This window comes from Tupaia chinensis, unplaced genomic scaffold (assembly GCF_000334495.1).
Source record: "Tupaia chinensis unplaced genomic scaffold, TupChi_1.0 Scaffold000437_1, whole genome shotgun sequence".
Lineage (NCBI taxonomy): Eukaryota > Metazoa > Chordata > Mammalia > Scandentia > Tupaiidae > Tupaia > Tupaia belangeri.
The window spans coordinates 831,709-844,965 of NW_006159942.1; the positions used below are offsets into that span (position 1 = coordinate 831,709).

Genomic DNA, 13,257 nt, shown 5'->3' on the forward strand with positions numbered 1-13,257 from the left:
TTATTAACCTGAAATTGAACAGTGTCATTTCTGGCTTCATGCTACTGTTCTTCACAGACCATCACAAAAAAGAAATCTATAGAACGTAAATGAAATGTATAGAACACTCTCACGTAGAGCCATTCTATTGGACTTTTCTTCTGCCACAGCAATTAGGGAAAAATAAGTATGGTCAAATTATGTATCTGTGAGCTGAATATAACTTTTAAATACTTTCTTTCATTTGAAGTGAAGTATAATATTCACTTAACATACTGGTGGTAGTGTAAATACCATTTTTTATGGAATAAACTTTAAAGGATTAACAGTTAACAAATTATGTGCTAGTAACTATTGGTTTGCTGGAAAAGTCACAACTTTTTCCTTCTGTTTTTCTATGCAAAATGCATCATGACTTTTATGACAACCCAATATATTTGCTATTTTTAAAATAATTTTTTAGTGCCATGCTACAAGCGGTGCAAACAGATGGAGTATTCAGATGAATTGGAAGCTATCATTGAAGAAGATGATGGTGATGGAGGATGGGTAGATACCTATCACAACACAGGTAAGAGAAGAATAGAATGGCATACGTTTAACTCTTTTACATTATTTTATTATAGCCTTGATTTTAAAAAATTAGTAAAAGGGACACATAAGGCATAGTTTTGTTCTAGTAGACTTTTACCTGAAAGAAGCAAGAGGACCATAGTGGGGGGGAGGGACAAAACATACCCAAAATAGTATACCAAATTTCTCTGTTTCCTGCTGATTAAGTTGCAATTAGAAAAAGCCGTAATCTCTATTTTTAAGTAAAAAGGAAAAAAAGTAAAGTCAATCAGACATACTGAATATGCATACTATTTTGCTTTAGAATTTCCTTTTTATACATCATTCCATTGCTGAATTATGAGCTTTTCTATAACAGGAACTATCTTTATTTATTTTACTCAGAGTACCTACATCTAACAGTATTTAATAATTATTTGTTGAATGACTACTAAAATAATTTTTTTAAGAGAGATTTTTGCTATAGGGCACATGTATTTGCAGAGAGTCAAAGAAACAGAAAGCGAGAAATAACCCCCAGTGGGATGGCCACACCGCATTCCCTTCTCCTTCATTCTCCTTTTGGGATTTCGGGCATATACAAACATGTGCCCAGTGTAAGTTTTAAACCACTGGGTCCTGGACTCCAGCTGCTTTCAACTATGTGGAAGTCCAGCAACATAACCACTACGCCACCTGCTGGGCCCAACCAAGATAATGTTGTTTTCATTGTTAGAATGGGCTTGTACTCTCCAGAATGGGAAAGAGGGAGGGAAGTAGAGGTTCTCCCTCAGTGGAGTATGATCACACCACAGTACTTTTTATTCCATTTTTATATCCCATTAGGATTTTGGACACAGACCTATATGTGCCCAGCTTGATTTTTCAAACTACTGTTGCTGGGCTTTGTGGTTTTTTTTTTTTGGAGAGGTTTTTGCTATAGGGCACGTGCGCTCGCCAGACAGAGAGAGACATAGAGACAGAGAGCAAGAAATCACCCCCCAGTGGGGATGGTCAATCCACAATCCCTTCTCCTCCATTCTCCTCTTGGGATCTTGGGCACACACGCACATGCACCCGGCATGAGTTTTAAGCCATCGGGTCCGGGACACTAACTGCGGTCGACTACGTGGGAGTCCAGCGACATAGCCATTACACTAACTGCTGGTTCCCTGTTGCTGCGCTTTGAATCAGGATCAACCATGTGAGATTCAGTTTCCTGTGAGCAGTGCTTAACCACTATGATATGGGGTCAACCTAACCCTAAAATAAATTTTTAGTAAGCTCCATGAAGGTAGAGGCTGTTGAATATTTAATATCTGTCATAGTATCTGATATAGAAGTTGATCAATAAAGATTTTTAAACAAATTGTACTTAAGGCTTTCATAAGTGTATGTTTGTATAAGACATTTAAAATCCCAAATACAGATTCCTAAAAGTTTACTTATTTATTCCATGAATGTGAGAAACAGAAAGAGGCAGAGAGATAGTAACTAGGACTGGGTTTTGATGCTGCAGTCCACACCTGGCCTCAATCAGCACAGGTCCTGAGCACACATGTGCCTGGTGTACTCAGGGAAGTCTTCAGCCTTGAACTAGCAACCTTTTCATGTGGATCAGCCTCACAGAGTGTTGTGTTATTATCACAACACTGCCATTAGGCCTTGAGCATACTTTTTAATGTATTGTTAAGTCCTAAAACCATGTTTTGCCACTATATATATGTAACTATGTGAATGCATGTTATATGCTGCTGTAGATAATTGCTATTTATCACTTAATTTTTGTTCTTGTTGTTGTTGTTTTGGAGAGCTCACCAGAGAGACAGAAAGTGAGAACGTGAGAAATCACCTCCCGGGGCGGGGGTGGGGGGGTACTGCCATGCCATAATCCTTCCTGTATTCTCCTCTGGGGATCTTGGGCACACATCCCCAGCATGAGTTTTAAGTTGCAGGGTCTGGAACTCGAACCATGGTTGACTAAGTTGCGGCCCAGTGATGTAACCATTATGCCATCTGCTGGTCTGTTACGACTTTTTTTTTTTTAATAGAGATTTTTGCTGTAGGGCACATGTGCTTGTCAGACAGAGAGACAGAAAACGAGAAGTCACCCTCATCTCTTCTCCTCCATTCTCCTCTCAGGATTTTGGGAATGCACACACACACGTGCTCAGTGTGAATTTTAAGCTGGTCTGGGACTTGAACCGCTTTTAACTACATGGGAGTCCAGTGACGTAACCATTAAACCATCTGCTGATCCCCTGACTTAGTTTTCATGAAGAAATTGTGTTCTGCATTTAAATCTGTGATACTGAAAAGTTTTTTTTTCTCTTAGTGATCCTAGAGACTAGGACGCTAATAGTAGAGTAGGGTTTGTCAGCTTTGGTACTGTTGATATTTTGTGCTGGATAATTCTTTGTTGTAGTATCTCTTGTGCTTTATAGGATATTCGGCAGTTTCTCTGGCCTCTAACTACTAAATGCTAGAATCATCCCCCAGTTGTGACACTCAGTAATGCCTTCCAGACATCGCTGAATGTTTTATGAAGGGCAAAATTGCTGTCCTTAGTTGAGACTCATTGCAGTAGATAAGGGCTAAGTAATCTGCACAGATGAAAAGTGCCTCCTTAGGTCAGTTTCTCCTCTCCTACCATCTGTTTCCTTCCAAGACATAGACAGAGATTTGGAACTTGGCCTCTCTGATCTGAAACTTGTTTGCTTCTTAATGAGTTGAGTATTTTGAGAAAGCTTTAACAGGAAATGGCCCAGGAAATCTTTACCAGAGTCTTCCACCAAAGTGTTCCTGCGTGAGTGTTCCTGTGATGAGAGTGATCTTCTCATCACACAAAGGCTTTTGTAAGAGTTTGACTGGGAAGTCCTTAAACAGCCGCCTTATAATCGTGGTTTGGCTCCTTTTTGTTTTCTAATCTTAAATCTTTAGAGGGCACTTACATTTTTTTTTTTTTTTTTTTTTTTCAGTTAATCACATAAAAAAAAAAATAGACTGACATGGTTAAATTCCCAGTTTTTTTGTTTGTTTGTTTTGTTTTTTATTTAATTTTGCTAGAGAGTATATATGTTCCCCAGAGAAAGACAGGTAGCTGTGGTAGGGGTGGGGTTAGGATGAGAAAACACCCCGTCCCAGAGGGTGGTTGTGCCATTATCCCTTCTTCATTTCTTCTTTCAGGATTTTAGGTACACACGTCCACACACACCCAGAATATTTTTCAAGCCACCAAGTCCGGTACTCTAACCGTGCAGTTGTCTGTGTGAAGTACAACTGCCTTAATCACCGCTAAACCAGCTAGCCCCTTTTTTTTTGTAAGTTTACTTATTTCTTCCATGAGAGGTAGACAGACAAATACCCCCCAGTAGGATCTTAATACTTCAGTCCACTCCAGGTCTCTGCCAACCTAGATCAGGGGGGTACGTGTACCCACTGTGCTTGGTGAGGTTTCAGGGCATATACCCAGGACCTTTCCAGTGTAAACCCTGTTGTGTTACTACTGCATCGCTGCTGGGCCCCAGACCCTCTCGTCTTGAGATGGACCTAGTGGCTGGTATCATCACTGACAAAAGTGTCTAGAACTTGATGGAGCTTGTATTGAGAAATAAGGTTTATAGTTTTCATTTTTACCTTTTAATTCTATTTTTTATGAGCTTTTTGAATTTCTCTCAAATTTACAAAGTCACTTATCACAGATAAGTAAGTGCCATTGTTACTGGATTGACAAAAATCCATAGAAATTCTGACAACTTAAAAAAAAAAAAGCTTGTCTTAGAGAATAGGGGGCAAGTAACATCATTTCCATAACACAGTGTCATGCTATGGTTCACTTAATGTGTATAATCAATTCTAATATTTATGAGAGATGTTCATAGAATTTTAGCTTTAAACTATATCCTATCCTTAACTGAAACAAATAGCATGCTAATATAGTCAGAACTTGGTTGAAAAAATTTTGATGCCAAATTAAATAAAATGTAAAAGGATCCTATAGTATCTCTCTATTTTTTTAGAGAATTATTTAATTAATTAATTAATTTAGTTTTTAATTTGATCAGAGAGAGGGAAAGTGAGAAAGCAAGCTGCTAGGTCTGGGATTCAAACCACAGTCCAACGTGTAGGAATTCAGTGCCTTAACCACCATACCACCTGCTTTCTACGAGACCTATAGTCTCTTACTCTGTTCACTTCCTTAGATTATGTTAATAGAGACTTAACTAAAAGAAGTTAATGAAAAATAGTGAAGAATGATGGAAAAGGATAATTCATGGTAATTATAATTCATAATACTTTATTTATTTATTATTTTTTTTTAGTTTGAGAGGAGATGCCTTTGGGATTATTTATTCCTGTTAGAGTATTAGAGTTCATTTGCAAAGATGATGCTAATATTTGCCTCCTCATTTGAGAGAAATTGTGAGAATTTAGTTAATTTTGAGGGCTTTTATATTTAATCAGGCAGATGTTTTTATATTTAACCAGGTAAATGTTTACAACTTAATTTTAGCTTTTCTTTTCTGCTGAATTTTAAATAGGTATTACAGGAGTAACTGAAGCAGTTAAGGAGATCACACTGGAAAGCAAGGTATGAGTTGATTAGTTGTATTTCTAAATTTTATTACATTCATTTGCATATTACATACATTAAGATCACTCATATTTTTAAACTCTGGTTACTTGTTTTCAAGTTCATTTAAATTGTAGTTATCTCTTTTTCACTTTCCTTTTTCTATATCAATATGCCCAAAACACTACTGCTTCTTAATTCTTTTCTTATTTTTCTTAATTTGCACTATGGCCAAGGCAAACCCTTTTGCTGCAAGCTATTGGATCATTGGAAAAGTTACGATGTATTTTTCTATGCAAAAATGCATCCAAAGAATGACACAAGAATGTGTCATGACTTTTCTGATGACCCAATACCAATTTTCACTAATTGGAAAGACTTTTAGACTAGTGTAAAAGAGATGGCCTTTTTGTTTTTATGTGTAATTATTACCAAATGTTATGTAAACACAACATTTGGAGAGGAGAGTGGTATCTCCTTTCTGGTAAGTAGATACTAATGATATATGATGTCTAAATTATATTTTATAGATTAAATATTATTGTAAGCAATTTAATCATTCTTTTTGTATGTTTTTAAATTAGCAGTGATTTGTATTGTTTTTGTTTTTGAAATTTTAAATGTAAACTTTAGCTTAGTATCATCCAAAATCATGACATTTTGAATGAATGGAAACAGAATTGATTAAGTTTTATTATATGATAATAATAAAAGTAGGGTAAAATATATTTTGGTTAAAATTTTTCTACTTGAAAGTTTTCAGTTAATTCAAGTTGTGTATATTACATTGGCTTTTCATTTCTTAGAGAAAATTATTAGTTTTCTTCATATTTTTATATAGTTAAAATAATATAAAAAATACAACACACTTTCACTCTTATCTTCTCTTAGTTTTAAGTTTATTTTTTGAGAGAGAGAGAGAGAATGTGTGGATAGACAGGGATCCCGGACAGTGCCTTGCCATATCTTGATCATCACCTCCTCCCCCCAGCCAGCCAGATGATGGCACCTATAGGTGTGCCCACTGTGTTCCATCAACCCCCATCTCTAAACCTTGGGCTCCTACCCATCTCATATTGGCTCCAGCATCAAGTTCTGGCACTCCAACACCTGTGCCACTGTCACTGGGCCACCCTTATCTTTTCTAAATCAGTTTTTTAACATTAGGTCTTTTAGGTCTTCATTGAATGGAGGCCCAGCTGTATTGGTGAAGGTAGTAGGGGTATTGCTCCATTATGCCGAAAGCCATGTGGGAAAACTCCAGGTTGTCATCTTGGCTTACCTGAACATTCCAGGTGTGATCCTGACTAGCTGTAGGGCTAGGGGAGGATCACATGATAGGGATCCTTCGAGGGTGCCCCCTTCTCTCTCTCTTCTTTCTCTCAGGAAATGAGCTTTACTAAAAGAATATTTAAGTGGATTAATTATTTCTGTTAATAACATTTGCTGCAAGAGTTATAATTTAAGATACTCTGTATTTTTTTTGTCATCTGAATTTTGGGGATTCATGATTAGGACTTCACAGAACGTGTTAGAAACTATAACTAAAGTTTTTTTTTTTTTTTTTTTTTTGTCAATCTGCAATTCTATACTTGCTAAAGATTAACTTTAAAGATTGACTTTGTTGGCTTGCAAAATTATCCTTTTGAAGAGTCTGATGATGACAGAGAAATCACACAGTAGCTATGACAGCTTTAGATCTTGTGTACTTTGACCATTAGTATTTATGCTTCAGGTTTGGGGAATGATAATGGCTAAGTAGTGTAATGACATTTTTTGATTCGTTTATGGTAGTTCTTTTAAGATTTTTTTTCTTTTAATTAGAGAGGGGTGGCTGGGAAGAGAAAGTCATTTTTGACAAGTTCTTGCTACTTCAAAATTCCTCTGTTCCAGCCTACCAGCTAGCCAGGATCACAGGTTCATGCCATCACTCCCTGCCTGCTTAGATGCGTCTGGAAACCACACCCAGGCCTCCCATGTGGCTCCAGCCTTATGCAGTAGTGGCCTATTCTTTATGCCACTGTGGCTAAGCTAAGAATTTTTAATAGATAAGAGCAGCAATTACTATGGTAGTTGGCACCTCTTAACATCCTTATGGCCTACTAAAGAATGAATACTTAGAATGGTATCTTTCCTGTCATTTCCTGTTTGACACAGAAGTTATATTATTGTTTGTATCTTAATGTTAAGAATACTTGCTATCAATTCCCAGGTATTAATCTTGGTTTTTTATTTCTATTGCATTCAACTGTATCAAGCATGAACATCAGCTGATCATGATTAAAATGAATAAACTGATCAGGGCCAGCATGTGGCATGGTGATTAAGGTGCTGGACTTCCACATGGTCCACCACAGTTTGAGCCCGGGACACGGTGGCTTGAAAATTATGACAGGCATGTATGAACGTGTGACCAAAGTCCTGAGAGGAAAAGAGATTGTGGCATGGCCATCCCCCATGGGGAGTGATTTCTCACTTTCTCTCTTCTGGCAAACACATGTGCCCTATAGCAAAACCTACCAGCTAGCCAGGATCACAGGTTCATGCCATCACTCCCTGCCTGCTTAGATGCGTCTGGAAACCACACCCAGGCCTCCCATGTGGCTCCAGCCTTATGCAGTAGTGGCCTATTCTTTATGCCACTGTGGCTAAGCTAAGAATTTTTAATAGATAAGAGCAGCAATTACTATGGTAGTTGGCACCTCTTAACATCCTTATGGCCTACTAAAGAATGAATACTTAGAATGGTATCTTTCCTGTCATTTCCTGTTTGACACAGAAGTTATATTATTGTTTGTATCTTAATGTTAAGAATACTTGCTATCAATTCCCAGGTATTAATCTTGGTTTTTTATTTCTATTGCATTCAACTGTATCAAGCATGAACATCAGCTGATCATGATTAAAATGAATAAACTGATCAGGGCCAGCATGTGGCATGGTGATTAAGGTGCTGGACTTCCACATGGTCCACCACAGTTTGAGCCCGGGACACGGTGGCTTGAAAATTATGACAGGCATGTATGAACGTGTGACCAAAGTCCTGAGAGGAAAAGAGATTGTGGCATGGCCATCCCCCATGGGGAGTGATTTCTCACTTTCTCTCTTCTGGCAAACACATGTGCCCTATAGCAAAACCTAAAAAAAAAAATAATTTTCCTAATCAGTTCATCAGATAATAATTATTGAGACCATTTTTCTAATGTGATTCCACATTTTGAGTATAATATTTATATATGTAATTTAAGTTTCTGGTAGGAAATAAAACCGTCACTAAGTAAAAGTAACCTACGTAAAACTAGATTTCATTTTATTCAGTTAGTATATTGAATTGACTTCACATTTTCAAGATAATTTTGTGAAAATGATAATGTTATATTAGGCCTGTCATTATTCAGCATTTTCTTTCATTGTAGAGCTTAATATATTCAATAGTTAGAAGTTGAACTGCCATCTTATATGTAGTAGTAATTGTATTAACTTCTGCTTAATTCAAGCTGCTACACTATTGCTAAGACATTAGAATATCATCATCTTTGATTTATAATTTATTTTAGCGTATAAATGTATTTTGATTTGTAGATATACCTTTATTTAAATTATAAGTGTAGAATTAATGTAACTTTGAACTGATTTTATAATATTAATGAATTAACTAAAAATATTGTTTCTTGGGAACGAAATTGGCAACTTTTTTTTTGGAGAGATTTTTGCTATAGGGCATGCCGGAGATTCAGAGAGAGAGAAAGCAAGAAGTCACTCACCCCTTGCCACTGTGGGGTTGGCCATGTCACAATCCCTTCTCCTCTCAGTATTTTGGGCATACATACACACATGCTTGGTGAATTTCAAGCCATCCTGTCTGAGACTTGAACTTTAGTCAGCCATTTGCAAGTCTAGTGTCTTAACCACTACACCACCTGCTGACCCTAGCAACTATTTTTTAAATGGTTAGCTTAGGTAATTCTTAATGCTACCATAATACCTTTGATATTTTCAGTCATAGTTCTTAGCACATTACTTTAATGATTGATTTGTGAGTTTGTCATTCCCACTAGAGTCAAGGTAAGGCAATTATCCTTAAGAAGTCTTATTTTCAGTTTTTGCCACTGTGATAGCACATAGGTGTTCAGTGTTTGAACTACTTCAGTGATTTTAAATATAATTAATTTCAAAGGACAGTATAAAACTCCAAGATTGTTCAGCACCATGTGAAGAGGAAGAGGAGGAAGATGAAGGAGAAGCTGCAGATATGGAAGGTATTTACATTCTAAATTTGCTTTAATCACATTAGAATATTGATTTTGGAAGACAAGGGAAATTCATTAAGTCTGTAGGAAAAGGAATTAAAATACTGGGTTTTTGTAGTGCAAAAAGTTTTTGAAATACGTGCATGTAATTCTTTCATAATATGCATTTTTCATGAAAGTTTTGAAGACCCCTCATATTGGTAAATTATGTGGTAATAATTAAGAATCCTACTCAACTGAATTTTCTTTTCTTTTTTTTAAGAGAGATTTTTGCTATAGGGTATTTGCACTTTTGCCAGAGAGATAGAGAGACAGAAAGCAAGAAATCTTCTAGGGGGATGGCCATGCCACAATTCCTTCTCCTCCATTCTCCAGTTGGGATCTTGGGGGTGCAGGCACACGCGCCTGATGTGAGCTGGAAGCCACCAGGTCCAGGACTCAAACTGTGGTCAGCTCCGTGGGAATCCAGCAATGTAATAATTACATCATCTACTGATCCCTCCAATTTTATCTGTGCTAACTTGATTCTGGACTCTTCTATTTTACCTAGAGTATAGCTCTGGCTGCATTATTTCTACTAGGATAAATATTAGTGATAAGTTTTTAGCACTGAGTATAGCTATAAGATATTAGTTCTTAAATGAATACTAAAGCAGACAAAAGTTTGCTCATGTGTTTTGTATTCTCCTTCTCCTTTTTGATAGCACTTCTCTGCTGAAACCTTAAGATGACGATTGAGACAGAAAGTGAGAAATCACCCCCCAGGGGGGATGGCCACACAGCAATCCCTTCTCCTCTGTTCTTCTCTCTGGATCTTGGGCCCACACGCACACGCACGCGGCATGAGTTTAAGCCACCGGGTCTGGGACTTGAACTGCAGTTGACTACATGGGAGTCCAGCAACATAGCCATTACACCCAACTGCTGGTCCCAGATAACGATTCTTAATGGGGCCCTTTGTTTTAAAGTTTGTTTATTCCATGAGCACAAAAGAGAAGGACACTCACCCCAGTAGGGTTGCCATAATCTATACCAACTTCAGTCGGCCAGGTTCATGGGCACACATTTGTGCCCATCTGGAGTGTATAAGAAAACTGTGAGTATGAACTTGGGACCTTCCTATGTAGGTTCAGTGTTATAAAGCATAGCTATACTGGCATTCATGGGGCCTTTTTTTTTTTTTTTTTTTTTTTTGTTTTCTCGGGTTTCTTGGGGCCTTTTTTTTTTTTTTTTTTTTTTTGGAGAGGTTTTTTTTTGCTATAGGGCGCATGCGCTCGCCAGACAGAGAGAGAGACATAGAGACAGAAAGCGAGAAATCACCCCCCAGGGAGGATGGTCACGCCGCAATCCCTTCTCCTCCATTCTCCTTTCGGGATCTTGGGCACACATGCACACGTGCCTGGCGTGAGTTTTAAGCCAGGGTCTGGGGCGCGAACTGCGGTCGACTACGTGGGAGTCCAACGACATAGCCATTACGCTAACTGCTGGTTCCCCATGGGGCCTTTTGAACTACACAGAATCCTTTTGGTTCCCTGAGTTCATGAAATCCCTCCTCAGATTCACTGCACTGACTCATCATTATAAGAGATTGAAACCCACTGAAACCCACCCGCTATACTAATAGAATGGAGCAGTGCAGGTTTATGAGTACAGGACTGTTCAAAATTTCTTGTTTCAGGCCAGCTCTGTGGTTTGTCAGTTAAGACACCCAGGTCCCACATAGTCCACCTCACAGTTTGAATCCCCAACCTGGCAACTTGAGAAATATGCCAGGCATGTGTGCATGGGTGCCCAGAAACCTGAAAGAAGGAGAAAGGACTGTGGTGTGACCATTCTGTATATGGAGTGCTTTCTCCTCTCCCTCTCTGACTCTGGCAAGCACCCTCTTTAAAAACAAACAAACAAAAGACTTCCTTTTTTACTAGCAAGATAATTTAATACATGTGAAACCACAGATATTTAAAAATAGGTGAAGAAATTGGTATCAGAAGGATGATATGCTAGATCTAATATGTCTTTACTATATACACCTTCTCTGTATTCCTTGATTTTATCAGCCACATCTACCTTCTTTTCTTTTCCTGCCTTAGTTTCTGTGACATTGGGTTTTCTCCTCCCTTATTTGATTCTTCTTTCCAAATCTTCCTTTGGGGCTCTTTTTCTTAGGCCTGTTAAATGCTATTGTTTCATGGAGTTTCATTTATTTATTTTCCTTGCTTACTTTCTATACTCCCAGATTTTATCTATTTTTGTGTCTTCTGTAATGGCATGCTGTGGTCTGGCCTGGAAATTTGTGCTGCAAGAAAAATGACACACAAATTATCATCAAATTCTCTATAAAATATAAATTGTCAGGTTCTGGAGAAAAACAGACATGTATGTATATGCATGTGACACACACAAGGAGAGAGAGAGTGTGTTTGTGTGTGTATGTTTGTGTGTGTTAGAAGTTAGAAATAGGAAAAGGATTTAAATTAAAGACAGAGAGAAGGCATTGGGCAGTGTAAGGCAGCTGAATACCCCAAAGCACGTAGGACTTAGGATGAGTTAAATATGTTTTATAGAATGCAGAAATAGAAGACGATGCCAATAGTTGACGCACCATGATGGCAAATGATGTTTGCTGGACTGAAAGTGTATTTCGGTCTTTTGATTTTGTTTCCCAGATTAATTTCAGGTCCCCAGGAAACATAGCTATATATCTATTTCTAAATTTTAGTGAGATTCTTATTTCATAGAAAGCTCCTATGCCTTGAGGAAATTTGAATGAGTTTCTTATAATCAGAATTGCTAACAGCAATCTCACATTTCTCCTCTATATTCAGGACTTCCATACCTAAACCAAGCCAGATTTCCCAACTTCATATCTATGCATTCATTTTCATTTTCACACGGATCTCTCACAGTCCTCAGAAACAGAACTCATCACCTTCTTGCACAAATATTCTCTCTGGACAACTGACTGGCATCAGTTGTCCAAGCTTGGTTGAGGTTGGAAGGAATGCTATGAGTAAAACTTTGCTTTTAGGGTACAAACTGCAACTGTCTTTAATGTTTCATAGTCTTTTAATACACTTGTTGCATTTCTCTTGGATAAGGTTAAACAATTGCTGTATATGGAATGTTACTCAAAACCAGTGTTGACAGTGTCTGATATAAAAGATAATTTGTATTTATTTGACAAATATCTGAGGAATGTAATGTCTGAGTATTAGGTACAGTTTCTGGTGCTGGAGATAAAGCTGTAGGCATGAGCTCATGAAACTTACGTTCTAATTAAGAGAGATTAAGAACAGATACATAAAATACACATTGTATTCAAAGATTTAAAGTGTTCAAGTTTTTTTTTAAAAGATGGAACTTTAGGGTGGGAATGAATGTTTTAGTTTTTAGTTAAGTTGGTTATTGAAAGGACACCATTTGAGTAAAGTCTGGTGAAGAAGTGAGTGAACAAGCTATTTGGATATGTGGGCAAAGAGTGCATAGGCCCTGAGGTGGGAACAGGTGTGGCTTATATGAGATGTGGCAAGGATATTCCTGTGTTCAGAGAGGTATAATGGGGGGAGTAATAAAAGGTAGAGTCAGAGAAAAGTAGGGGCCACATTGTGCAACATCTTGACTTTAACTCAGAGTAAGACAAGAAACTTGTGGAGGATTTTTATAAGTAGAGGAGTAACATAATTTCACATGAACAATGTAGTCACTGTAAATGCAATGCTGAGAATGGCAAAAAAAAAAAGGGACAAGAGGGAAGACTATTTTGAAAATCTAGGCACAGAGTAATGTTGGCTCAGGCTAGAGTTGTAGTGTTGGTAGTGATGAGAAACAATTCTGGACAGATTTTTGAAGGTAGGGCCTAAGGGATTTGCCACTGACTGGATGTAGGATGTGAAAGGCAATGTT

General features: G+C 37.6%; 1 protein-coding gene across 1 annotated transcript in view; it reads left to right on the forward strand.

The window, feature by feature from the left end:
- Positions 1 to 13,257, forward strand: part of ATG3 (autophagy related 3) — a 36,808-nt gene that overhangs the window by 13,697 nt on the left and 9,854 nt on the right. Inside the window, exons 5-7 of the mRNA XM_006155124.3 lie at positions 443 to 550; positions 5,073 to 5,122; positions 9,282 to 9,363. Of these exons, the coding sequence (XP_006155186.1) occupies positions 443 to 550; positions 5,073 to 5,122; positions 9,282 to 9,363 (240 nt within the window). The remainder of the gene's footprint in view (positions 1 to 442; positions 551 to 5,072; positions 5,123 to 9,281; positions 9,364 to 13,257) is intronic.